This window comes from Hydra viridissima, unplaced genomic scaffold (genome assembly GCF_058129835.1).
Source record: "Hydra viridissima isolate aposymbiotic clone 2 unplaced genomic scaffold, HvirCarnegie_v1 scaffold_6, whole genome shotgun sequence".
Classification (NCBI taxonomy): domain Eukaryota; kingdom Metazoa; phylum Cnidaria; class Hydrozoa; order Anthoathecata; family Hydridae; genus Hydra; species Hydra viridissima.
In genome coordinates, this window is record NW_028324305.1 from 8,043,314 (window position 1) to 8,070,969 (window position 27,656).

The window sequence follows — 27,656 nt, forward strand, 5'->3', positions numbered from 1 at the left end:
AAATCAATATATTCAATTGAGTTTATTCTACAGCAGTTCAAGTATGGAAGAAATGTGCAAAGTTATTTCATGCGTTACAAAAATGAGTGTAACATCTGAAGTTCGTCAAAAGCTTCAAGGTAAGCTTTGCACAATTTTAAAATTTTAAATATTTTATATATATATATATATATATTAGGGTGGTAGTCAAAAATTAAATGTTCAGACTTTGTCTGGGACAACCTCTAGTCCTGTTCCTATTGATCTCATGAACTCATGTGCAAAATTTCATAAAAATATTCTTTCATTAAAGGGTGCCACATGCCAACTGATAAAACCACATGTACGCGATAGAAAAGATAGCCGTGTAAATTAATGTGTTGTTGAATATTATTGAAATCTTTAAATAAATTTTTTTTATCTGTAAATCCATTTTGAACACAACCAGATGTCTTTTCAATGAGGTGTACTCTTTATGTTTTTTTTGAGAATCTGACCAGTTGTTAAATTTATCAACTAATTAATGTTCTGTATATGAAAAATATTTATAAATTTCCAAATACAGATAAAAAAAACAGAAATTTTACTTCATAGCATTTTTAGAAATTTGTTACATTCAAATAGTTAAATTTTTATAGTGCTTAAATATTAATTACTTAGCTGCAGCCCACTTACTTATTTTTTCTATCCCAGAATTCCTTGTAATTTGCCACCCAATCGCCATTTTGTATGTTTATCACTATCAGACTACCAAATTAATTATTTTAACTAAAATTTTTCATTTTTAACATTTTTGCAGTGGAATATCTCAATTGTGAAAAGTCAGTATACATTTAAGTTGTTATTTTGTAATATAAATTATGTAAACTACTTTGAATTTTATTTTATATAAATTCATATATCTAAACTCAAAAAAGATACTGAATAATGGATATCACTGAATATATACTAAATGAATAAAATTTTATAACTTTGGGTATTCACATCATGCTTATTGCATAACTTTATTTGTATTTTTCTAGATTAATAAATATCAGAAAATGTCACAATCAAAACCTGCAACTAGATCTGCAACCAAAATTTACCTTCTCGGTTTCACAAATGCCTCCATTAATGGTACTAGATTACCGTCATGAAAGCAAGCATTACAGTTTTTCTTCCATCAGTTGAAAATAAACAAAAAAACCGTGCGAGAAAGTTCGGACATTACTATTAAAACAGTTGCTGATTTTTGGAACAAAGCTTATATGCCAATGACAACATTGCAACATGCAATTGCTAGGCTAGAGAAAATATACAATGAGTGGAGAAAGCTACAAAAGGCTTCAAAAAGAGGAGGAGCAACTCAGATAGCGAAAGAAACAGCCTTTGTTGCATCATTTGAAGATACGTTCGACATTTCTCATGTTGATGCCGAGAGGCTTATACAAAATCCAGAAGACAAACTTTTTCTTAAAGCTCAGCTTGGAAATGGAAGACATTCAAGTTCAATGGCACAAATAGACAGAAAATTGGCAGTCAAGTTGAAGCGTAAACATGAGAGACAAGAGGCTATAAAAGCCAGAACAGAACGAGAAGAATTGAGACATGCTGTCAGCAACAGTGAAGCTGTAGTTGAAACATTTGAATCAGATTCAGAAAAAAGTTGCAATGAGAACGTAGATTCTGACCATGACTCAGCAGTGACACCGCAGACAAAACGACCTCGTCCAAAAAATATTGTCAGTCCACAAGTTGCAGCAGCTTTAGATCGAACGAAGATCAGCGACCGAAATGCGGTTTATGCTTTGGCTTCATTCTCAGTTGCTGTTGGTCAAAACCCAAGTGAACTAGCTCTGAATCGCTGGTCAATTCGACGCAATAGAATGAAACATAGATACAAAACAATTTTGAAATTGAAGGAAAGTTTTGGTGAAAATATTAGGGATGTTCCAATCGTAGTGCATTGGGACGGCAAGTTACTCCCTGATATATCAGGAAAACATGAAAAAAAAGATCGCTTGCCTATTCTTGTTTCAGGTCAAGGTGTAGAACGTCTATTGAATGTGCCTAAGCTCCCAAATGGCACTGGAGAGGCAATGGCAAATGCAGTTGTAACAGCAATCGACGACTGGAATCTTGCAGAGAATATAAAAGCCATGTCTTTTGACACTACAGCCAGTAATTCTGGGATTCGCTCTGGTGCAGCAGTTCTTATTGAACAAAAGATGAATAAAGAGCTGCTCCATCTTGCATGTCGGCACCATATTTTTGAAGTTGTTTTTGGAGATGTGTTTAACTCATTAGCTGGACCATCTACTGGACCAGACATTTTGATGTTTAAAAGGTTTCAAACAGCATGGCTATCAATCGTTCATGACAGATATGAAGACGGTATATCAGATCCTGAAACAGCTTTAGTTTTTAACAGCAACAGAGAAATGATGAAAGAAGCTATTGATTTCATTCAAAACTGCTTGCTGACAGAGAACCAGCCTCGTGATGATTATAGGGAACTTTTAGAACTGTCTTTGATCTACCTGGGTCATATTCCTCCTCGCGGGGTTCATTTTATGGCTCCTAGGGCTATGCATCGGGCCAGATGGATGGCCATGGCTATTTATTCAATCAAAATTTTTCTCTTCAGATCCCAGTTTCGCATGACAAAGTGTGAAATAAATTTATCACGTTTCTTGAATATTTTTGTCTGCTTTGTCTATCTCAACTCATGGTTTACTGCTTCGCTGTCCATTCAAGCTCCACTGAATGATCTCATGTGCCTTAAACGACTCACACAATTCAGGACAATAAATTTAAATGTTGCAAATGTAGCGATAAAGGCATTGTCTCGTCATATGTGGTACCTCAGTGAGGAACTGATTGCCTTTAGTTTTTTTGATGATCGTGTTGATGCAGCTACAAAATACGAGATGGTAAATGCAATGAAAACAAAAACTGGAAATGGAATTCCTGCAAAACGTGTTCAACTACGTGAAAACAACATTTCATCATCAGAGCTTGCTGATTTCATTAACTCAAACACCATGAGGTTTTTTGTTATACTGGGCATCTCAACTTCTTGGCTCGAATTGGATTCATCTTTGTGGAACGAGGACCAAGTTTTTATTGCAGCTAAGCATTTTGTAGCCAGTTTGAGCGTTGTGAATGACAGAGCAGAGAGAGGAGTTGCTCTTATCCAAGACTTTAACCAAATTCTAACAAAAGATGAAGGACAAAAGCAAGCACTTCTCCATGTTGTGTCTGAGCATCGAAAACAGTTTCCAGATGCCAAGAAATCCACTGTTGTTAAACAGGACTAAATAGTCATTTTTCCATTCAAAACAAAATGAAAAACTAAAATGATATTGAAATTATAGTTATTTTTTCATGGTTTTCAATGTTCAATACTTTGTTATTTAAAAACTTTTGAATTAAAATAGTTTATGTAGAAAAAATTTTTTAAAGTGCTTACAGCCATTAGCGTCAACCTTAGTGAAACTTTCAACCCCGTGTGGCACCCCTTAATGATGAAATATCCTTCTCAAATTTTGCACATAAGTTTGTTATGCTAAAAGGAACAAAAATAGAGGTTGTCCCATCAATTTACTTTGAAAAAGTTTTTTGAGCACCACCTTAATATATATATATATAAAAGTTTTTGTTAATGCATATATAGATGAAGGTATGACACTATAAATATTAAATCTACTTGATGATGATGATTTAAAAGAAATTGGTTTCAATATGGCTTCAAGAAGATTACTAATTCAATGGATCCAGACTCAATCATCAACATCTGTTAATCATGAAAATATTGTAACACCTAAAGTAATGTCAGCAGAAAGCAAAAATATTGAAATACCAATAAATACTGCAACGAAGGTCATAGCAGAGCAACCACAACAAGCTACTACTTTAATTTCCGTATCTCTATTTTACTTTGTTAAAAATTTTATGTAGATAATGTTAAACTATTGCTGGAAGTTTGTTTTTATAATATAAAAACAAATTTCCAGCAAAAAATTGTGTGTGTGTGTTTATATATACATCTGTGTGTGTGAATTAATGTAGGGCTGGCCTGTTGAAGCAATATTTTAAAAAATGACCATGACAAAGATAAAAGGACCAGAATTAGTAGATAAGCTAAAAAGAATGGAGGAGATAAACAATAAAGAAAGAATTTTTTTAGTTAAGATTCTTGGCAGATATCTCATGAGCCATTGCAAAGTGTAAGTTTCAGTGTTTTTTTTTGTTTTTTGTTTTTTTGGATATTTCTGGAATCCTAAATACTTTTTTTAACTTAGTGTTTTTTAGGATATCCAAAATATTCCTTACATACAAATTTAAGTATATAATCTTGTTATATTGCATCACCCAAACAAAAGATAAAAGCATTTTCAAAGACTATTTTTAAAGAACTATGATCTGAATTATTTTATAGTATTACTGTATTCTATATACTTTAGGACTGACAGACAAAGAAGAAAATTCTTTATACTTTAGGACTGACAGACAAAGAAGAAAAGCAGCAATTGTGTCAAGCACTTATCACTGCTTTCCCTGTACTTCGTGACAATGCAACATCATCTAGTTTTGTAAGTTAAAAATTATTTGTCTTTTTTAAATAAAATATTTTATATTATCACTTACTTAACCAAATCTTTTGCAAAATCAACAAACATATTAGAACAATATGTTTTTATTTAATTCCATAGGAACAATTTTACGATGCTAAAGCACATACAGGTTTTTTGGAAATGTTCATTAGACAAAGAAGATCCCGTAGCGACAATATAGAAACATTGTGGACTCATTCAAAGAAAAAGTATTTTTTTGCTTATCATAACTTTAATTGGCAATTTATTATATATTTCAATTACTACTTATACACCTATACATTTTTATTTATTTTGCCAGTTGATAAAAATGTTGAATTGATTAAAGTTTTTATATAATTCAAAGCAATATTGCAATTTAATCCTAAAAGTATTGACTTATTTCTGTGAGTTAGTTAATACAACAGTAGTTACAAAATGAATTTTATTTATTAATAATAAAATAGGGTGACAAAAAATGAACTTCTGAATAGTGTTGAATATATTAAAAAGGCCTAATGTGGCAAAAAATAGGAATAGTGTCGCAAATGAATTAAATGATTAATGCCAAAAACAAAACAAAAAAAAGAAATTGACACTATTCCTATCATCCATAAAATAGTTTACTATTATACGTAATTTTTGTATATTATAAATAATAAAAACTGTTTATTATATATATTTTATTTGTTAAAATTTTTTAATACTGTTATTATTTACCAAATAACTTTTATTGAATTATTCTATTTACGCATAAAGCAAAAGTTATTTTTTTAAAATATAATCATTGTACTTTTTGTCAGAGACAATGTTGTTCTGTTAAATTCATCAGAGAAAGATGAACAAACATTGCGAGAACTTCAATCAACAACTTCAAACAAAGAGAGTCTACTAAAAATGATGGCTGATACAAGAGTGGTAAGAAGAGCATGGATTCAGGAAACAAGCAACATATCAATAACCTCAATTATAAAGCGGTCTCCAAGATTCATTGATATGAATGATGCTGTGAGTGTTACTTTTAACTTTTTGCAGTTCATTTGTAAATCTTGTTTACTTTATAAATTAAGCTAGATTAGTTAATAAGAATAATTTTTAGCTTTTTAAAGTCGATAATACGGTTGGAAGCCATACCGAGTATAAGTTTTGCTTTTGAGTTGCTGCTAGCCTCTTATTATGTGAAGAGTCCAGGGGAAAAAACGGCATAGTCACATTTTTGTAGTTTTGAGATATTCGATTTTTAAAGTTTAAAACCATTCACAACATTACTTTTAATCAAACACTTAATTTTTTTTCACCAATTCTCAAAAATGTCCATTTCCTAAAGCAATTATGAAGTTAAAATGATTCTGGCTTAAATATTTAAAATTTTGTCGCTTCATACCTGGAGCTAGGTGCAATTGGACATTACCGTTTTTTCCACTGTAATTTACTATGTAAGTTTCATCCTTGTTTTTTATTTAAATTTTAGGCACCAACTATCTAAAAACTTATAATTAACATTAATTTAACATATATATTTTTATTTTAGAATATCTGAGAGTTCCTTAAAATCTTTTTATTTCAAACTTATTCTTCAAAATGTCTTTACAATAACGGTTCTGACTGTTTAAATGCAATGCACAATACTAAAATCATCTTTGTAGTTTTTTGGAATAATACAATCTTTTTTTTGGTAGCTGAATCCAATAATTATTGAATTGTTTTAAATATTTTGAACATCAGGGACAGGGTGAAAGCCTTCTTACCAAATAGACTTTTACTTTTAGGTCATAAAAATTAAAAGGTCAATTTAAAAAAATATTATATTACTCATTTTGAACTAAGAAACTCACATTCATTCATACACACAAATTAACATTCTATAAACAAGGACTTTACAAAGTAACAAGGATTTATAAGGATGATAAAAGAATGTTACTTTATTTCAACAGAACTGTTTCATAACATTAATTTTTATTTAGTCAAAATAGTCGAACTCCTCTTGTCCATTAACTTCATTTTTATTGTTATCATGTGGTAAGGAGTCAAAGTAGTCAGGTCTTTTAGTGAACTTTTTAAGAACCTGCAGATCTTTAAATTTAGCCATTGATATGCACAGTTTCTCAGAGTATAGGTTTAAAGGTTCACATGGAGCATTTTTGCTTTGTCCTTTCATACTTGAAGTAATGCTTAATGCCTTTCATACTTGAAGTAATGGTGCTTTTTAAAAAGGCACCATTCTAAGAGTCTCTGTGATTCATTGTTCCTGGATCATTTTTAGAAAAAAAAACACTTCTCTAAGACATCTAGTTGGAACAGGACATCCAGCCTTATAGAAAGGTTTAAAAATTGTGTCATACTTTTCACCATGTCTTGCCTGAGCTCCAAAACATTGAAAGAAGCTGGATTCTTGCAAGAAGCTTTAAAAATATCAATCCAATCAGAAGGTATATTGACCTGTGATTTGGTGTTAATGAGACCCATGTCTTTATCACTCACCATGTAAGAATGCCCTCTTTCAGGAAAGAAAATCTTTATTGAGTCAAATCTTATGCTGAACTAGATAATCCAGAAACCGAAAAACTGTATAATTTTTATTTTGGCCTGCACAAGAACCACAAAATAGCTCTAATTCCCTGACATCTTGACTTAGGTGATGAATAAAACACTCATATAACATAGATGTCACCTCCTCTGCCCTCTTTTTGGCTACAGTTTCATCATAGCCATAGATAAACATTTTTGCTCAATAGCACATGGATGTTAAAAGAAAGAAATGAAAGTTTTCTTCTGTAATAAAAATCATTGGTTGAGTTATTAGGGACATTTAAATTTCTTTGATAGTCGATTGCTATTGCTTTAAATGTTGAATCATCAATTGCTTTTATCTTAGATTCTCTTTTTCTTCGATAAATAGTTTCTGCTTTTCTTAGATGCAAGTCCCTTTCAGTTTCCAACTCTTTAAACTTTGCTTGAAAATCAGGGTTCATTAAATTATCTTTAGCAATGAGATCTATTCTCATTTTAAGCTCATCACACTTTGAACAAGTGTCTGTACGAGGATATCCAAAAGCAATGTTAAAATCATTGTTAAATATTGTCCTGTATGTCTCGTAAGAAATCTTGCAATCTGGATAGATAATTTGAAACATGTTAAACATTTTGTTAATGTTTAAACCCTCAGATAAATATAGGCATCTTGTTTTATCTTGCGAGTAGTGAGACTGCTTACCCCTAAAAGATGAAATATTATCTCTTATCTCCTGAACCATTTCATCTGTCAGCTTATGAGGTCTATTAGTATGCTGACCTCTTCTGTCCTTTGGTGGCTCACCTAAAGATGAAAAGATGAAAAACAATAAGAAAATATGTTAAATAATTTCTGTTCATCAAAAACTAAATTAAAGATTATAATCTTAAAATAACATGCTTGATAAATAACTGAGAAACTGTTTCGATTTATTTACCATTTTATATAGATTAGTCCCTTTTATTTAAATCTACACTAAAAGCTTAGGCTTAGGGAAATATTATGTTAATAATAATATTATTGTTAATATAATTATAATAGAGACTAGTCCCTTTTGTTTAGACTAAAATCAAAGCCAAGGCCTTTCTAATTTTTTTTTTATAATTTTAAAACTAATCAAGATTTTAAGGGTTAGATAGGCCTATAGTCTTTTAGTCTAGTAGGCCTATATTATATATTAGAGCACTAGACTAGTCTAATCAAAAGTAGAGGCCTAATAATGTTTGCGCAATATGAAACATAATGTAAGGATAGCTTTTATTAATTAAATTATATGTAAAAACACTAGATCTTATTCTATATAGTATAATCCCTATGCTAGGCCTACCTGTAGTTGATAAACTCCGTTTTATTGTCTCCACCCTGTCTTTCTTGATGACGAAGATGAAAAAAAAAGCTTTGAAGCACACCTGGGTAAACTCATCATCAATATTCTTAAATACTTTGTACTTGTAGCTGTTATCATTTAAGTCTTTTAAGATAATTTCATTTTTCCGTGATCTCCTTCTTGTTACATTATAGACTGCAATTAGGCCAACCAGAAAAGAGTCTTGGTATTCTTTGCTCGATAATTCATTGAAAGAGTCTAATAAACGAGCTCTTTCATCTGCTGTTACAACTTCAAAACATTTGTATTGTGTTCATTTTCAGTCAGGTCCTGTTGTATGAGACGAAAGTTTTTGTTTTTTTAGTATTTCGTTTATTCTCCCTGCAATTTTCCTTCTCTTGGGCCTATTTGTTAATTCACAGTGCTCTTCGCAATCCCCATATTTAAAATGCTGTTTACATAAGATCGACCCCTCATTGGACGGTCTGATCATGTGACTAAAAATATCACATGACAATAGTGACACTGCCGTTTTTTCCCCTGTAAACATTGGACCATGCCGCTTTTTCCATTGTATAGGATTTTTTCTTTTTTAATTATCATATGGACGTTTCCACTTTTTTCGCTTGAAATGTAGTTCAGTACAAACTATACAAGCCTATGCATAGGGCAGGGGCAATAACTAAGAAAAACCAAAAATGTGACTATGCCGTTTTTTCCCCTGGACTCTTCATGTATTTAATGTCAATTTTCCTTATGAACTTATTTGTTATATGGATTTCTCGGAAGCTTGCTTGGAATAAGCAGCAAAGGAATTATCGTTAATTCTTTTTTAAAGAAAGTATTGCCGAAAGTTTAACATTATATTAAACAATGTGTTTGTGAAACGAAAAAGTATTTTTAACACTTTCTCGTTTATTTTTGTTATATTGTTAGCCGAGAACCAAGAGGCCGTATGTCCAATTTTTGTGTTTCCAAAAAATCAAGTTTTGAATTTTAATTTGCCAAGACTTTCTGCCAGAAAGTTCGACTAATTATTTAAATATTTCCTAAAATTTTTTTGTTGTAATATATTTATGGAACACACACTTCTGAATATTTATTGATAATAGACAAAAAAAAAAAAAAACACAAAATGTTCACATAAAGCTTCTTGGTTCTTCTCTGACGGCGATATCTATTTTTCAAAGTTTAAACTTTGCTTTTGCATATAAAGGTTTTACGACTTCTTACTTTTTTTTTATATTCACTGTATTGAGTTTGAGTGTGGCTGAGTTTGTAGATTTAAAAGAATTACTAATTTATGCATTAACTCGGAATTAAAATAAAATTTATATTTTAGTTTTTATTATTTTATTGTGATGTTATTCCGTTTTTCTTGTAAGCCAATATGATACACACTTGTAATTTAGTATGACTCTTTCAATAAATAACCTAATTTATTTGAATTATTTAATTGCGCCCGGTTATACCAATACTACGTGAAGACTTAAATGGACGGAATAAATCACGCGTAAATATTCTAAAAAATATTTATAACGCCTAGAAAAACACAGACTAATGTATAATCTATAGTGTTACATTTAGCGCAACACTAATGTTGAGGTTTTTTTACAACAGTTTTGTCGCGCAAAAAGAGCGTAAGTATAAAGCCATTGATTAAATGCAACAACTATGTCGCAAAATTTTCTATAAAAGTGTCGCATTAATGGCTACAAAGTGTGGCTTTCAAGGCTACATTTTATGTGGCCTTACGAATGCAACACTGAGTGTGGCTTTTAGAGCCACATGTTGTATTCTACGCGACATAATGTAGCCTACGGCTCAACACTATTTTTAAGCGTGTAAAACATCCAGTGTTCACCGATATTTTTGAACTAGTCTCATATAAAATTTATTATGTATAAATTACCGATCTCAAAGTTGATCGTATAGAGAAAAGATTGCTCTTTACAATGCCCTTAGAACGAATGACCTCCGATAATAAATAAGGGAGCAGTAACCCCCGAAAATCAAAAACGGCAGCCACTGGCGTGATCCCTATGTTCGCACCTTACTATTTTGAATTTCTACAAGTGTTCGCCTATAGGTTTTTTTTTTGAAATACATATTCTTTCATTCGCTTTTTGACTTGAATGAATTTAAAATTTATAAAGACAAACAAAAGAATGATATCTAAGAAAATGTATACATTTGTATGCTTTATAACTAAAAATTTGGTTTTGATTCTTGCTCATGTAGTTTCACCAGCTCAAACTTCATTGCATCTGACGTCGTATCACCTGAAAAATAAAGCTAAATTTAATAAATACATTTTGTATCAATACTGTAATTAATCGATAGGCTTGGGCTAGCTTAAAGCTCTAAATATTTTTATTTTACGTTATAAAAGAACAGATAGGTAGCTAGACTTATTAATTTTAAGATGTTCTTACCAGAATCAGAAGTGTATTGCACGACTGACTTTTACTTTTATGCTTATTCTTAAGTTTAGCTGATGACATTAGCTTCCTCTTTGCCACCACTGGTTGGCCTGCGAAGTTTTCTTTTGAAACATACTCATTAGGATTGGCGAGGTGGAAAGCGTCCACAGCCTTCGTTCAGCCACTCTTCATGGAGCCAAATAGTTCTACGTCGATTGGGTGTGCGAAATGAGTGTTATTAGGTGAAATGAGGATAAAAACTATTTGTAAATCTGCTAGCTTCTTCACTAAATGAAATTTTATCCAAATTTCATGTTTGTTAGTCCAAATAATAACTTTAAGTATTATTATCTGTCAGCCATTGGTGAAAAGGGTTGCATAAATATTCATAGAGAACTTTATGACTTAAATAACCCTTAGCAGATTTAACAGCTGCTAAACTTGGAGGCAACGACTGGTATACAGTCATGGGGATTCTCTGGTTAGCATGTATAGTAAGAGGGGGAGGAAGAGATTCGTCAGCACCAACATTTGCTGTAATAAAAATGCAAGGAAAATTGCAAAGAAAAACTAGTAGGCTAAGCTATCATGCTATCATGCTAAGCTCTCATGCTAAGCTATCAGGGTTTGAGATATTTAAAATTAAAAGCAACTCATATTGCTGTATTATAGATATATAAAAGCATTAAAGAAATAACAGAAAGATAAACAATAAATTTAACATATTTTACATACCAAAAGCTGTAATTCTTTGTTCGTCTTTAGCCACCGTGGCATAAGGATTTTTTGATCGTTTTTTGATCCTCTTCCAGCCAATTTTACGGATGGTTTAATTTTTTCAATTTGGAGGCCTTTTTCTAAAAGGGTATAGTTAAGGTTTCGCAACTTTAAATTGTGGAAAACAGCCACTATAAATTAAGTAACAGACCAACCAAATCCCGTATTACGGGTTGCTTTTTGCTAGTATGACATTAAGCTTCAATAATGTCATATTTAAATTAGAAACTAACCTCATAGAAAACTGTCCATAGCACATACACACATATAGTGTATATAATATATATAATTTACATATATAATATATTATATATATATATATATATATATATATATATATATATATATATATATATATATATATATATATATATATATATATATATATATATTATATGTTATATATGTAAATTATATAAATTATAAACATCTTTAACTTTGTAACACAGAGAAAAATCAAAATTAGTTGTAACAGTAATTATTGTAACAACAATTAACTACATTATAGTTGATTGTATTATACATCAGTTTTAAAAATCCTATAGTTTGTATCAATAACATTATAACATAATGTTATTGATACTAACTAAATGATTTTTTAAAACTAATGCATGACACGATTAATTTATGTGTATGTACAGTACATACATTATTAATGTATGTAGTACATACAGGAACAAATCAAGAGTTTATTTAACTTTAGTTGGGCCAGCTAGCACACACACGTTGGGCCAACGTCGGACTAACGTCGGAAGCGTTGGCCAATTTTATTAACTTAGTGCTCAAAATTTTTTGTTTTGGTTCTTTTTCAGATCTTGGAGAATACAAATTACAATAGTTTTTAAAGAATATACTTGAAAGTATAACCCCATGGTTTCTGTTCATATTTATTGGTATGATTCAGAAATAAGCATCATTAGATTGCACAAAGAAGAAATACACATATTATCAGCTACTTCACGAAACATTATATGGCAATATATTACCCATTGAAATACCAAATCACCAGGCACTGTTAATCCCCCACGATTGATTTCCTCAGTAAAATCTCTGAAATTCTCATAATAAAAATACGAGTCATCTGAATCTTTATCGTTTGTGACAATATATCTGGCTATGTAAATCAGAGTCATTTTGACATCTATAGATAATATTTTTTCTAATTCTGGTAGGTTTTCAAATATCAAACATTTTTCATCATTTAAATAGAAACCACATCTTTCACAAGAATGCCCTGATGTAGTAAAATCAAGACAAATAACATTATTGTCAGCTGCAAAAGTAGTTTTGTTTTTATAATACCAACTTTCTCAAGTACTTGTTGAAGAGTAATAAAGTATGTACCACCTGATCCTTGTCTGAGTTTTCCATACTGCTTCTCTAAAGGATCAGTTGTAAATGTTCCAAGCAAAACATATTTATGACTTGTAGACAAGAGGAACTTTGACAACTCCACAAGACCATTACAAGTATGATAAAGACTATTAGAAGTATCTTTTGAGAAACATTTAAAACGAACTTTTTGAGAAGAGCACATTTGTTTAGCCATGTTTCCAAATTCTAACAGTTTTTGAAGATAAAAGTCACCAGAAGAGAAAATAGCAGCTTGATTTGGATCATACATAAGTACATCTGCATAAGGGCTATGAACATTAACAATTCTCCAAAATTCAATCATTATTGAAAGAGAATAAATAGTATCATCAACATCTTTTAATTCTGGATGACATTTTAAGGCACACACTGTTTCTTCACAAAATACTTTCAGACAAGTTGAAACTTTTTGCCTTTCAATTGGTTTGGGAAACATAGCAATGTCAGTAAGTTTAGACATTTTAATCATTTGATTTGATTCTAATTTTTCTAATGCTACAATGTGAGACCATTTAGCAACTTATTTTTTCCTTATTATGCGAATATTTTTTAAAAGGTGTACATAATCATATAAAAGATATATATTATCTTTTGTTCGCCAAGGTACACCATCTGTCTCAAATTTCTTGAAAAATGCCTGATTTGTCCTGTTACCATCACAAATTATAGAAACAACATGACCACCTGCTGCTTTTATGGCAGATAAAAGAACGCTAGTTTGTTCAAAAAGAAAATTTGAATCGACTTCACACACAGGAAGCATTTTGCAAAAAAATTTGGATCCACCAAACAAAGTTACTACCATAAAACTTAAAACAGTATTAGCAAGAACACTTGGATTGTTAACTGCTTTTCCAAAAACTGTTCCCCCATGGTACTGCAACATAGCCTTAACATAAACTTCATCTAATAAAAGAATACAATTTTTATGTCTAATATATGTTAAATTTGAAAAAACCTTTTGTAGATAAATATCCTCATGAATAGATTTCGCTTTTGATGTTAGTCTTGTTAATATTGTAATGCTAGGAAGTTCAAAGTCTTCTCTGAGACGATTATATGTAGAACGTGACATTGCAAAGTACTCAAATGCTCTTACCATTGTTTCAACAGAATACTTTTTATTGGTAAAAAGTTTAACACCCATTGAAAAAAGTTGCTGTTGAATAATATTTTTTTTTATTACTTATCTCATAAGTATTTAAAAATCGAACAGCTTCTGTAATATGGGACCATCTATTCAATATGGTAATTCTGTTTTTTGAGAGAGTTTTTATTATACAACTAACTCCAAAATGAAATGATTCATAATGAAAATTATTATCTACTTTCAGAACAAACAAAGGCAGACCTGTGTTATGGAAGAACTCTAATGATTGAATCAATACGTGATTCTCTGTTTTAATATTAAATAGTATATTAACTGCATTAAAGTTGTAGCTTTCAATGTTTGCTTTCAGATCATTAAACGATTTTATAACATCTTTAAAATTGAACTCAGACAACTCATCAGGTTGAAAATTTCTAGTTTCTGAATGAGTTCTTCTGGGACAAGCAGATGGCTTAGGAACTAAACTTGGTTTTACACACATAAACACAGGTGGAGGATCACGAGGTCTTTCTTTGCCATAATCTTTTGTTGAAACGTATCCAACAGGGCAGTGCCTTTCACAAACAACGGTGTCTTCCCTATCTGGTATATTGTCTCTTGGTATAACAGCCAACCACTTTTTTCTTTCTTCTGGTGTTCGAGGAAGGTGAAAAGTTTTTTTCTTTGGAGCTTCTACCATAACACAGGGCTGCGTTTGAAAAAAAATTTTCTGTTCCTGGGAGTTTTTTAGGTAATTCCTAATGAAATTGGCCTCCTAAACCCGAATATGATATTCATTTTGCTCAATCAGGTCAGGTTATTGAAACACTGCACATCTGATTTTTTTAAGAAAAACGTAATTTTTGAGAAATCTCTCATTTTCATCCTAGTTATGTAACACATTTCAATAATTATTTGTGAACTGAAAAAAGGCTCAATTTAACTCCTTTATAAACTTTAAACTTAAAAACAACTTGTAAAGTAATCGAATACTGTAAAGAAAAAATCTATTTCCCACTAAGAAAATTTATTTTCCACTAAAAAAATTTATTTGCTTAGAAAAATAAATTTTCCCACTAAGAAAATCTATTTCCCACTAAAAAAATTTATTTTCTTAGTGGGAAATAGATTTTTTTAAAAAAATCTATTTCATTAAAAGCCGTTATTCTCTTGGTTGGTAAGGAACGCCAAGTGCCTCTGTTAAGCCTTTTACATCATTGCAATATACCAACGAGCTGGAAGAATGAACTTCAAAGAACCTTCGAAACTTTTCTTCTCTGTTTCTATACCAATAGAAGGTAGTTTCTTTGGAGAGGAGATTGCTCTCACTAAGACGGGAACCAAGAAGTTGTGCATTCTCTTTAGAAAGACCAAGATCTCTGGCCAAGTTATTTAATTGACTTTGAGCAAATAGTCTCGGCAAAGTCATGCTAGACATTGGCTCATGTCACAGATATGTCAGTGTCTTCCACTTTTACACCTTCCATATCCTCTTCTAGTTCGCTTTTCTCAGGTGGAGAAGGAACTGGAACTCCAGGACCATGTAGTACTGGCTTAAAGGCAAAAAGAATTTCAGGACAGACCACCATGTGTTTGTTTTTCTTATTGACACCTGAAAAAATTCACATATTTATTTTCAGATTTTTGTCCAATTTTCTATACAATTTAAAGAATTTTTTTGTTGAATTTCAACACAATTTTTATAAACAATTCAAACTTCATTAGACTATAAAAAAAATAAATATGTTTGGATTAGTTAAATATTGTTCTTTTAAAAAATTATCTTACTTTGAAGATTGTTCATACAAAAATAGCAGTCTGTAGTACGGTCCTTGCCTTCTCTCCATACCATCGGTACACCAAATGACATACAGTTTGCTGTGCCCTCATTGGCCTTGCAGCATATATATGTGGGGCAAAGCTTTTGTCTTGATCGCCAAACCTTATTCCGAACTATGCACTGTAAAGGGACTTTACTAACGCAGTTATGGTGCATTGCTGGTAGTTTTGGTGCATAGCAGAATCTGTCGGGACTATTTTTTACATTTTCAACTCATTTTTATGAAATAAATTTTACTTATCTCATGTATTAGCCAGTAAAAAAATTGACAATAATAAATAAAACTTTATAAATATACTTAAGATACTGTTCATAGATATATTAATACAAAACTGTCACCTGGGAATTGCAACAAAATGGACACTCAGCTGTTATATGCGGTATAGAGCCCTAAGTCTGTATCTTAAAAACTAGACCTGATTGACAAATTTGAATCCTAGATTCGGATTTAGAAGGCAAATTTCATTGAGAATCACCTAAGAAAACCCTAGGAACATTTTTGACGCAGACCAGTGTAATTTCCGTTGCAGTTTGTGACACAGCATTTACGACCCATGTTTATACGCCATGGTTAAAACCATTGGAAACCGTCCTTTGTTAATGTAAACACTGTATTCATAAGATATCGGCTGTGATGTCACCAATTTATTTTCGCAAATTTGCATTCATTAAAAAATAACTTTTAAAAAAAAAAGCAGTTCTAAATTTACAAGTTCATGAAAACTGTTTTTTAAATCTATTCTATTTTCTTAACGATACATGTTTTAAAAGAGTTATGTTTTTTTTTTCAAATTTTTTCTTTGACTTAAAGAAAATTTTTACACTCCTAAGTAATAATTAATCAGTTAGTTTCGCTTCTAACCCTAATTAGTTAGAAGGAAGTTATATTAAATTTGAGTATTTAATCTGAGTATTTACTTCATGGCTTAAACGGTTAAAATGGTCTATTGCAATTATTATTGTTAGTATGGATATTGTTATAACTACTATTATTATAAATGATAATAGTGATAAATACTAAAACTGATTATCATTATTATGATAATTTAATAAAAGTATTATTTATTATTATTGTTACTATTATTGTTACAATTATTATTATTACTATTATTATTATTATTATTATTATTATTATTATTATTATTATTATTATTATTATTATTATTAATTTTATTATTATTATTATTATTATTATTATTATTATTATTATTATTATTATTATTATTATTATTATTATTATTAATTTTATTATTATTATTATTATTATTATTATTATTATTATTATTATTATTATTAATTTTATTATTATTATTATTATTATTATTATTATTATTATTATTATTATTATTATTATTATTATTAATTTTATTATTATTATTATTATTATTATTAGTAGTAGTAGTAGTAGTAGTAGTAGTAGTAGTAGTAGTAGTAGTATTATCATTATTATTATTATTATTATCATTGTTATTATTATCATGTATATATATATATGTATATATATATATATATATATATATATATATATATATATATATACATATATATATATATATATATATATATATATATATATATATATATATATATATATATATACATGTATATATATATATATATAATTTATAATACGTTTGTTTTGTAAAGGTGTTTTATAAATGCATGGTCAAAAATTTGGAAAGCTAAATGAACCTCAGTGTAAAAATGTAGAACAGCTAAGAGAGCATACAAATATCAATGAAGATTCAAACTTTAATTTCTTTAAGAGTAATAATGAATGTGAATTAAAGGTCAAAAAACACATTGTTTTTTTTTAAGATTACAAAATATTCTATTTTGCATATGAGTGTCAATTGTAATTAGTTTTTAAGTGATTTTAAGTTTTTTTAAATATTTCTTTAGGAAGCTCACAATAAAGATTCAGAATATTTTGAGCTACAAAATGTGATACGAGTAAGTTGTTATGTGGCATTAAGTATGTACTCTTATGTCTTCTAAAATAAAAGTTAACAAAACTACTAATAGCATGGCTGCAAGAGTTTTGTTTGTTTTAGGAATTACATGATGAAAATGGAAGATTGGTTAAGTTAATAAAAGAAAAGGAAGAAGAAGTTAGAATTATTCGTAAGAGATGGCTTGAAGAAAGTAATCTTTCAGGTTTAATATAATGAATTTGCCAGTGGCAATTTAAATACTTTATGTTTTACAGGGTTGTTACTAAAAATGCATATTAAAAATGTAGGTGAAGAAGTGAAAAGCATAGATGGTAATGCAGCATCAAAAATTGTTTTTTTCTTCAAAAAATGTAGAACACTTACAGCTGAACTTGAATGTGAAAGATTGAAATTTAAATCATTGCAAAATAAACTCAGTTCTTATGAAGAGGTATAATCATAAAATTTTTTGTGTATAAATCTTAGTGTTAACATGAAAGTTTATTTAGACAAAAGTACTTCTTCTTTTTTTTTGGTGTGTTTGGCTTTACAAAATACAATTGGTTTCCAAAAGAAACATTTGGTAATCTTCTTAAGTGAAACAGTTATTTATAAAACAGAGAATAATATTACACCACAACTATACCATACATACCTCAAGCTCCATAAGCTTTATCAATTAGAATTAATATAGAGTTATTGATCAAGGATTTTATTATTTGTATTTATTGATCAAAAGTTGTATATATTTTAAGTAATTAAAATATATTGATCAAGGGACAATATTTTTAAAAGTTATTTAATATTTGTGTTAACAATATTTTATATTTGTTTTCAATTAAAAACTTTTTATAGATTTGTTAGAAACAAAAACTAAATTTAAATCCATATACTCAGCTCATAATTTTTTAGTGTAACTACAAATAATAATTGGAAATAGCTAAATGCTGATTGTATGATTCAGCTGTTCATTGGAATTAACTCAACATATTTTGAGAATACACCACATATGAAGAGCACTGATAGATTTTAAGTGTTCTCTTGGCAACTTAACAAAAGTAGACTTACCATTTAAAATCATAATTTTTTTTTTGGTTGTGATTAGAATTAGTTGCCAATATTAAGCTACAGCCATATTTCCTATCATTTATTATAAGAGTTGTTATGCCATCTCTGTTACTATAAGATATACAAATTATATCCAACTTGATGAATGTATGTAAAATGAAACCCTTAAGTTAAAGTTATGTATATTGTTTAATAGTGGGTTAAAGATTGCAATTCAGTTGAATAAAATAATTCATTTAAGCCTATATATAACTGTTCAAAGCAATAAGATTACATGTTGCTTCAAACATTAGTTGTAATGATTGCATAGGAGTTTCATATGTTTCAGTTAATCAGTAAAGGAATAAGTAAAATATAAATTAATTAGAACTTGATACCTCATAATTTTAGGATGTTTTTTTTGGTTTTGATATATGATACTTTTTCTCTAGAAAACTACCTTTGGTATTGAATTAGAGAAAATAATGGAAGAAAAAATCAAGGTATGAATATATATATATATGTATATATATATATATATATATATATATATATATATATATATATATATATATATATATATATATATATATATATATATATATATATATATATATATATATATATATATATATATATATATATATATATATATATATAATAAGATATGAATGTATATATAATAAGGTATGAATATATATATATATATATATATATATATATATATATATATATATATATATATATATATATATATATATATATATATATATATATATATATATATATATATATATATATATATATATATGTAAACTTTTGATCAAAAGTATTGAAAAATATATTATTTGATTTAGTTTTTGAAAAAGGTCACCCTGAACAAAAATTCAATTTATATCAAGTGTCTTCAAGATCTTTATGATGTCTGTAAAAAGAAGAAGAAATTTAAGCATAAATTAATTTTGTCTTAAAAATCATAATAATTGCATTTTAAACTAATTCATTCTGTTGTGCCCTTTATAAACATAAATTTATAGAATCTTTGAATTTGAATTTTTCACTGTTTTATTCCTAATAAATAAGAATAGATCTTTTTTATAAAAGTTGCTTTTCCAATTTTATAGCTTTAAATAGTTCAGAAAAATGTCTAACTACTTAAGCAGACCTCAATTTTTTGTTTGTTAGCCTTTATTAGTAGTCAGAAAACTGATTTAATAACAATATTTAGCAACAATTTAAAACTGTGCTTTATTCTAGTTTTTCTTGCAGTTTTGTAAATTATATTTGTTAGAGTGACTTGAATTATATTTTGGCTGGCAGTATTAATTCCTTAATGTTATTAACAAAGTGATTTAAAAAACTTTGTTTGAAGTTTTTGTTTAGATGATTTCAGTATTAAAGAGGATACAGATGATTATGAGAATTTAGATGATATAAGTATTAAGGGGATACTAAACCTTCAACATAATTAGTTCTTTTTATCATTTATGACAAGTGACAAGTTGATAATAAATTAATGATTTGATTTCTTAGAGCAGAAGATGTGTTATGGTTACAAGAGGAATGAAGGCCAAAAAAATGAGAAAAATCATAATAGGGGGAAAATTAAATTGCTAAAAGTGATAGGCAGTAGTTCAATAAAAGGCACAGGCTTAGATAATCTTTCATCTATGTTTTTAAAAAGCTAGTTTATGTACACCAGATTAAACTATCATAAGGTTTTACAGATAAGGTTTAAGGGAAAGGTATGGGATGAGAGCAAAAAAAAGGAATTGCTTAAAAAGTACTAACAGTTCCTCCTACAGCTCTGAACTTGCAGTAGCTATAAGCTTCATTCATACAATCAGTTTTTTCAAAAATCTGTGTAATTTTATAATTTAGTTAAGTTAGAGGCCAGAGCTAAATAGAGAAGTTTCAAATTTGTTTTTGAAAAAAATCATTAACATGTTAAGTATTTAAAAATAATCAATGCCTTGTAATTTTGGACAAGCAGAAGAGTCATTAGCATCAAATTTTTATTTTAAAAAAAAAGATACTCTTCTATATATTATACATTTTTTAATATATTGATCTACAGTCATTTTTTCTTCTCATTTACTATTAGTTAGTCTAAGTTAAAAATAAATTTTGTTCTGAGAAAAGTCATTTATTTTAAAAGACTTTTTTTTTGTTAAAATTTTTATTTTCTTATAAATTATAAACTTCATAACTTTTTCTTTTCAACTTATTGTTCAACTTATTATATTTCAACTTATTGTTCAACTTACTATGTTTGTTCAGAGTTGTTTATTATCATTTTAAATATTTAAATATTCAAAATGCCACTACAGTTAACATTTCTTGAAAAATCATAGGCTAAAAATATTTAAATATCAGTGATATTCAATTAGAAACTCCTCTGTACTTTGAGTATTATATTAAAATTTTAAATGATATAATAAACATTTCATAATTAAGTATTCAAAGATGGTGTAGGTTATAATGATAAAGATGAATTAGGATTTGCTTAATTTTTTAAAGGATTATGCTACCTTGAAACAAAAACTTAATGATGCAATGTTAAGTTGTTCTGAGCAAAGAAATGAAATAGAAAATCTGAAGAAAGAACTTAAAATAGCTCATAAGGTTACTTTTTACTTTTTTTTTTTCTTCAACTGTTTTTTATACTACACATATATTTGTTGTGTTACAACAATGAGTTATGTCTACATTACTATGTATTACTAAAGTGTTATTAATAGTACATAGTTTTTTTTTTGTTTTTTTTTAAAGTTTTCAATTTTAACTAAACTACTGATTGCACTAATGTCCCATTTTTGACAATATAAATATTATTTGACTGAACAAAACAAGTTGCTTATTAGTATTTATCATTTGGATAACTTTTATTTTAAAAAAATCTCTTAAAAAATTTGTTAGCAGTTTGATCAAGACATAATTTAATGGAAATTCTTTCTTAAAAAGTAATTTTTATTAAAAAAGTTTTTCTAATAATTGTCTTCTTGCAGAGGCAAATAGACAATAAATTAACTTTCCTAAATAAATTAATTTTTTTCAAAAAATAATAAAAAGTTTTAAAGAAATTATATTCTATATAAAGTCCCATCAAGAGAGGGGGGTAGTGGGATTTTAGCCTGGCCTTACACTGGGTAAGGGCTCACCAATTTATGATGAAAATTAAGATCAAAAAAATTCCTTAGGAGGGGTGGTGACAAGAAAGCTACTTCCACCCTTTTCCTGCTGTTTCTGAACTCTAGAGACCCACCAGAGTAAGTTGACCCAGGGTTCATTCATCCTCTTGATGTGCCTCTTTATACGATATACTGCTTTGAAGTACTGAAACTACCCTAATCTCTATGAGTCTGCTCAAAAATAGTTTTTTAAAAAGATTTTGATAAAGGTTTAGGTATAAAAAGTTTTATCTTCACAAAGCAGAATTTAAAAAAGTGTAGTGAAATGTTACTTTTGTATTACTAATCGGTTTATTCCATTAGGTCTTGCATAGAGAGATAGGAGAGTATGACTCATTTCAGGCTTTGCTTAACACTGGTTCTACTTGGCGTGGCAGACAACAGCAGATAGTTGCTTTACAATCTAAGGTATGCATTATTTATTAAAACAAGCTGCATCATTTTTTATAATTTTTAAGATGTAAAATTTTTTTCCACTTTAATTTTAGCTTATATGCTATGCAGCTGTAATTTTATGTTGCTAATAGTCATACCTGTTAACTTCTCCCCCTCACTCACCTTCTACTAATTTTTTGTAAAATTCAATTTTCTAATAATCCTTTGTGGAAAAGTAAAAATTCAAGCAGAAAATCAAAGAATTTGTGCACTATATTTGGATAATGATAACAATTAAGTTCAAAAGGAACTTGGTTGTTTAATTCTGCTAATCAACAATAGGTTTAAGTAAGTTTCACCCCAAAGGAACTGACTTTGAGAAGCATCAGAATGGTTATTATTGTTTAAATAACAACAAGTTTAATGCTGGAACTCTTTACACAAAAGTTAGAAAAGCAAATAATGATTCCACCTTGAGAAAAACAACTCTACTATCAACAATAGTTATTTAATAGGAAAAATACCTTGTCACTTTTATTAGATGTATCTACTTTATCTTTTTTTTTCTAGATTGATGAGCTTGAAGACAAAAAAATTGAAAATAAACAAAAGAATACTTTCATTATTCATAGTGAAGAAAGACATCTACTGCACATGAAAAAGTTAGAGTTAGAGAAGAAAGAGCTTCACGAGGTTTTTCTTTCTGAGTTTTAAAAATTATTCAGTTTTTATTTAATTTTTAAAAAGACTGTGAAGAGTTTTAATGAGCATTTTTAAAATTTTTGAATGTGTTAGTAAACTCTTTTTAATTATTTATTTTCTTTCAACCTTCAAGTTTCTGAAACCACATTATGAAACAAAGTTATCTAATTCAATTAAAAAATATCTGATTTTTTTCTCCTTTTTTGCATTAAAAATTATAAAAATCTATAAATGTTTCATAAGATCTGAAAAGTAAAAAATTGAATTCCTTAAAAGAATTTAATATTTCAAACAAAAACTTAATCTCTTTCATTAATTCAGAGTCAGGAAAAGCAGTTGCAGGTAGTCACTCAAGAACGTGATAATTACAAAGAGAAAAACAGTGCTGCTCGTGTGCGTAATCAAGTCCTTTCACTGGAACTAAAGAACTTAAAAGATCAACTGAAGTCTTGTAAGGAGAAGAATCAACATGATGATGAATTAATAAGTGTATTGTTAGTGAGTTGTTTGTTATTGCATATAACAACCTGCTTACTACAATATCTTTTCTATTATTTACAAAGAGCAATAATCAAAGATTTTTATTGACATATTTTTCCTATAGAGAGAGCAAGAATCCTTAAAAGACGAAAACAATAGATTAAAATTAAAGATTAAATCTAGACAAGGTTCTGGACGGGTTTTTAAAGTTCAAGGTGATGCATTTTCTGGATTTGAGAGCTCAAATTCCATTGTGAAGAAGCTAAAATCTGAAATGGTACTTCAAGAACAAAAAGTTGAGTTCCTTGAGAATGAAATTTCACATCTTAATGTAGAATGCTGTTCTTTGACTAAAAGTGAAATGCTTAGTCCTCCATCCACTTATACAAAAAAGTTGGTTACTTCTGGTGTACGAAAGCAATATAGCGTTAGTAGGTAATAATATTTACAAATCAGTTGATTTACAAAATTAAAATTTAAGGGTAAATGCTCCAACTACTGATAACTTCTTGAAATTAATGTTTTTTGTTGTTTTTTTTATCAACTTTTTTCAAATTGATTGCAATTGAAAAAAAAATCTTTTTTTTTTTTGTTTACTCTTTTATGATGAAACTTTTTTTTTTTTAAAAAAAAAAAAATTTAAAAAAAAAAAAAAAAATATGGAAATTTAACAGTTAGAAAAATTCATATTGCTAAAGGAATTTTGTAAAGGAATCTTACTGGATGGAGGAAGAAATATTTTGGGAGTTCAACTGATGTTGTCGTTTATAGAAAAGTAATTGGTAAAAATCATTAATATTCAATCCAGCAATCTTAGAATTATTGAAAGTTTTTAAAGAAATAAAAATGAGAAATTCTGAAATTTGGACAAGCATATCAAACTCAATTAACACCGAAAATGGAGAGTTTCTTGAAGTTGAAGAGAAAAATGACATGGTATCTATTCTTTTTAAAAAAGAATTTTTTAAAACATTTCTTTCAATTCCAGATAAAAACAAAGTGAATCAAGTAATATAGTTATATATTAAAACTCCGAAGGAGTTAACGTATGCTTAAGTATGGCCAAAAGTATCAAACACAGCATATATAATAAGAAAGCATCAATTACAACATATAATAAGAAATCATCAAACAGAACGTGTTATAAGAAATTAACACAAAAGCTAGCAAGTGTTTTGACGTCTGAGAAATAGGAGCAGTAAAATATAGCAAAAGAAAAGAAAAGAAAAGAAAAAAAATTACTTTACCAGTTCTTGAAAAGTTTATACTTAAGCAGAAAAAAAAGCAAAAAAATATGAAAACTATAAAGAAGCAACAAAAAATGAGTAAAAAAAAGTTTCAATGATAAGTTTGTTTTGATGATTTAAAAATTAATTTCCACCATTAAAAATTAGTTTCTACCAATAGGATTCTTTTGGAAAATAATTTTTTTGCAGGAAAACGTTACGCTCGATCTTTTAAGTAGCTAATTTTAGTTTAAAATCATGGAAAATTAATTGAAATCTACGCATTAATTGTGAATTTACTTGCAAACTTTCGTAACTGTACATGCTAATAGACTTGTGTCACCTAAAAGATTTTTCCCCTTCCTATCTCCTAGTTTGCTTGATTTTTGAATAAGTTTAGCAATCTTATTGTCTTAGTAATATTGTAATACCTGTTTATATTTACAGTGCTGGTATCATACCAATTCTTGTTGCCGTGCCTTTACTCTTTACTCTAAAATAATTGAGCTATCTCGAGATAATTCAACTTATTTTGCCTGAGCTTTTTTTAGCGAGTACAGTTATGTTCAATAATGTTTGTGCATCTTTGATATTTTTCAGTTATCAATAGACGGAGCAATTACTTTTCATTTTTTCCTTTTCGCCGAAAAGCATTGACTATAAGGTTGCTGTTAATGTTACTGCTCGAAATAAAAGATTTTAAATTGTAAAAATTTTCATTTTAGTTCACATGAAATTTTTTATGAACAGCAATTGTGTGAAGCGAAGTGTTTGTGTGAAATTGCTAATGTTGAGAAGGAAAAACTACATCAACTTGTTGATATTTTGCATAGAAGGTAAAATTTATTAATTCATCGTCTCCAAAATTCCATATCTCTTTATGAGTTGCAATTCTCAAAGTTACGAAAGAGCACTTAACTTTCGAGTTTTTCTTAAATAATTCCTTGTGTAATGCAAAATGACTTTTTAATTCAGAAATGAAGAACTTGTTCACGAAGTTATTCAGAAAGACACCATAATATCAGAAGGAAAAAATAACAATGTAAAACTGGAAAAACAAATTGAAAAGCTGCAACTCAGAAGCACTAACCTTGGATCAAAAATATTTAAACAGAAACCAAAGACTTTTAATGACTTATCTCAGGAACTGCTGGCTTTAAGTACAAAGTAAATCGAAACTTAAAATATGTTAACAAACATAGTTTTAAATTAGACTTATTTTTTAATTAAGAAATTCTCCAGTTTTTATAATAAAATTTTTTTAAGACTGGCTATTCAAGTGGATAACAATGAGGCGCTTAAAATTTCTCTTGAAAATGTTCTCAAAGCAAAATCTGATGATCTGCGTGTTTTTCAAGAGGCTATTGAGCAGACGAAGTCAATTTTTTTACAAGGACTTAGAGAGTACAGAAAAGGAAGTAACATCACGTGATACAACTTTTTAGTCTACGTGATCATGAGCGCATTGCTGCTTTGAACTTGTTTTTGTTTTTAGTTTATTTACAAATAAATCATTTTTTCAAATAGTTTTTTGCTATTGAAAATCTTTTGTCAATTGTATGGCAAAAAGAAAAAAAAATGAAAAGAAAGATGACAATCGATTAATTATCAACGTTACAACACTGTGATATGTTTTGTTTAAATAAATGCTGTTTAACTTTTCTTTCAATCTATTTGAGGCTTTTTTATGGACGAAGCTAGAAGATTATCAAGGGAGGAATTAACATCTAACAAAAGGGAAGCTAGCTCTTTTGCTTTTTTGGAGGTCTGACGCCAAAAATTTAAATTATGAAGATTATCGTAAAACTCTGTTTTTGTCTTTTAAAAAATGTGTTTGAGAAATAACTTTTATGATAGAAAGTGTTATTACCTTAAAAACAGAATCACAAAGAGCTTGTACAAAATAACCTACAAAATAACCCTTTGAAAATGTGATTTAATATTTCCATATTTTTCACTCAAACTGAATTTTTTTTTTGTAATTGTGCTTGCTATTTTTCTTGCTTATGCCTAGAAATGTTTTCAAAAGTATTTATAGAATCTTAAACACCTAGAAGTCGTTGTACTATTTGTTCGTACAACATTTTGTCAAACCGCGTGACATCACTGCAGAAACTTTCACAATTTTTTGTATTATTCATTAATCGAGGATATGAAGTGCAGACAATGGATTTTTTAAATTCCGGGTGTGCTCTACACATCCAACAATCAGTCAAAATTAGGTAAAATATTTTTCCAGAAGCTAGAACAATTTCTAATGTTTAAAAAGAAGTACTTACAAGATGATACTCAGCACTCAAAGAAAAATTGGAGCCTCAAAGTTTAAGAAGTCAAATTTGATCCTAATGAGTTGCTCCATTATGTATTATACACTTTGACAACTTTGAAGCTCTTATGTTGTCTATTTTTGATATATTTTTAATATATTATCAAAAAAGCAAGACGATTTACAATATGCACTAGAGCATTTTTTGGTTTTCAGAATTCATTTTTTTGGTTTTCAAAATTTCTTTTTTCCTTTGATATCTTCAGCTTCATGATGACTTCGTTGAGACCTTAACTTTAAAAACAATTCTGTATCCCAATCTGTTTAAGATTTTCCGAAGATATGTATTTTCATGAAATGGAAAATTTTTTAAATTTCAGTTGTTATTTTGTTTATCATAATGTTTGTTCAAATTCACCCAAAGTGCGATAACGCTTCAGAAATATATAGATCTTGAAAGTGTTTGCTACGAAACAAATTTCCAAAACTATTTTTTGGGATGTATGAAGGCGGTAATAATGTGAGGGTGGATATTTTCA

General features: G+C 28.6%; 2 protein-coding genes and 3 pseudogenes across 10 annotated transcripts in view; 3 read left to right on the plus strand and 2 right to left on the minus strand.

Moving 5' to 3' along the window:
* The window catches only part of LOC149886860 (uncharacterized), a 10,034-nt pseudogene extending 20 nt beyond the window's left edge, over positions 1–10,014 (plus strand). Inside the window, exons 1-9 of the transcript XR_016453649.1 lie at positions 1–119; positions 3,635–3,882; positions 4,030–4,187; positions 4,425–4,435; positions 4,468–4,553; positions 4,674–4,783; positions 5,357–5,561; positions 5,663–5,729; positions 9,125–10,014. The exon at positions 1–119 is cut by the window's left edge and continues 20 nt beyond it. The product of XR_016453649.1 is annotated as an uncharacterized LOC149886860 (transcript). The remainder of the gene's footprint in view (positions 120–3,634; positions 3,883–4,029; positions 4,188–4,424; positions 4,436–4,467; positions 4,554–4,673; positions 4,784–5,356; positions 5,562–5,662; positions 5,730–9,124) is intronic.
* On the plus strand, positions 136–3,413 carry LOC149886861 (uncharacterized). Its single transcript, XM_090090027.1, has one exon. The coding sequence runs from the start codon at positions 1,227–1,229 to the stop codon at positions 3,276–3,278; it is 2,052 nt and encodes a 683-aa protein (XP_089946153.1). The 5' UTR covers positions 136–1,226; the 3' UTR covers positions 3,279–3,413.
* On the minus strand, positions 6,475–8,902 carry LOC149886862 (uncharacterized; annotated as a pseudogene). The gene is made up of 2 exons (XR_016453228.1): positions 8,393–8,902; positions 6,475–7,869 (listed from the first exon to the last, which is right to left on the minus strand). The product of XR_016453228.1 is annotated as an uncharacterized LOC149886862 (transcript).
* Positions 10,015–11,152: 1,138 nt separating the features above from the next.
* On the minus strand, positions 11,153–13,983 carry LOC149886863 (uncharacterized; annotated as a pseudogene).
* Positions 13,984–17,518: 3,535 nt separating this feature from the next.
* Positions 17,519–26,524, plus strand: LOC145190533 (coiled-coil domain-containing protein 13-like). 7 transcript variants are annotated; one of them, XR_016453230.1, is made up of 13 exons: positions 17,519–17,686; positions 17,799–17,849; positions 17,951–18,053; positions 18,139–18,281; positions 19,330–19,380; positions 21,398–21,502; positions 22,372–22,476; positions 23,014–23,136; positions 23,467–23,596; positions 23,750–24,060; positions 25,577–25,687; positions 25,827–26,018; positions 26,118–26,524. XR_016453230.1 is itself a non-coding variant. In XM_090090029.1 (13 exons), exons 1-13 carry the CDS (start codon positions 17,555–17,557, stop codon positions 26,281–26,283), a joined length of 1,770 nt encoding a protein of 589 aa, XP_089946155.1. In that variant the 5' UTR covers positions 17,519–17,554; the 3' UTR covers positions 26,284–26,524. The 7 variants fall into 7 exon arrangements, 5 of the variants coding, with proteins under 5 accessions (XP_089946155.1, XP_089946156.1, XP_089946157.1 ...); XR_016453231.1 differs by having other exon boundaries at positions 17,951–18,041; XM_090090029.1 differs by having other exon boundaries at positions 23,467–23,643.
* The last annotated feature ends 1,132 nt before the right edge of the window (positions 26,525–27,656 follow it).

Coding starts and splice junctions, on each gene's coding strand:
- LOC149886861 (XM_090090027.1), top strand. CDS start 1,227: ATGCCAATGACAACATTGCAACATGCAATTGCTAGGCTAGAGAAAATA.
- LOC145190533 (XM_090090029.1), top strand. CDS start 17,555: ATGCATGGTCAAAAATTTGGAAAGCTAAATGAACCTCAGTGTAAAAAT. Junction 24,061..25,576: donor AAGCAATATAGCGTTAGTAG/GTAATAATATTT, acceptor TTTTCATTTTAG/TTCACATGAAATTTTTTATG. Junction 26,019..26,117: donor CTGCTGGCTTTAAGTACAAA/GTAAATCGAAAC, acceptor AATTTTTTTAAG/ACTGGCTATTCAAGTGGATA.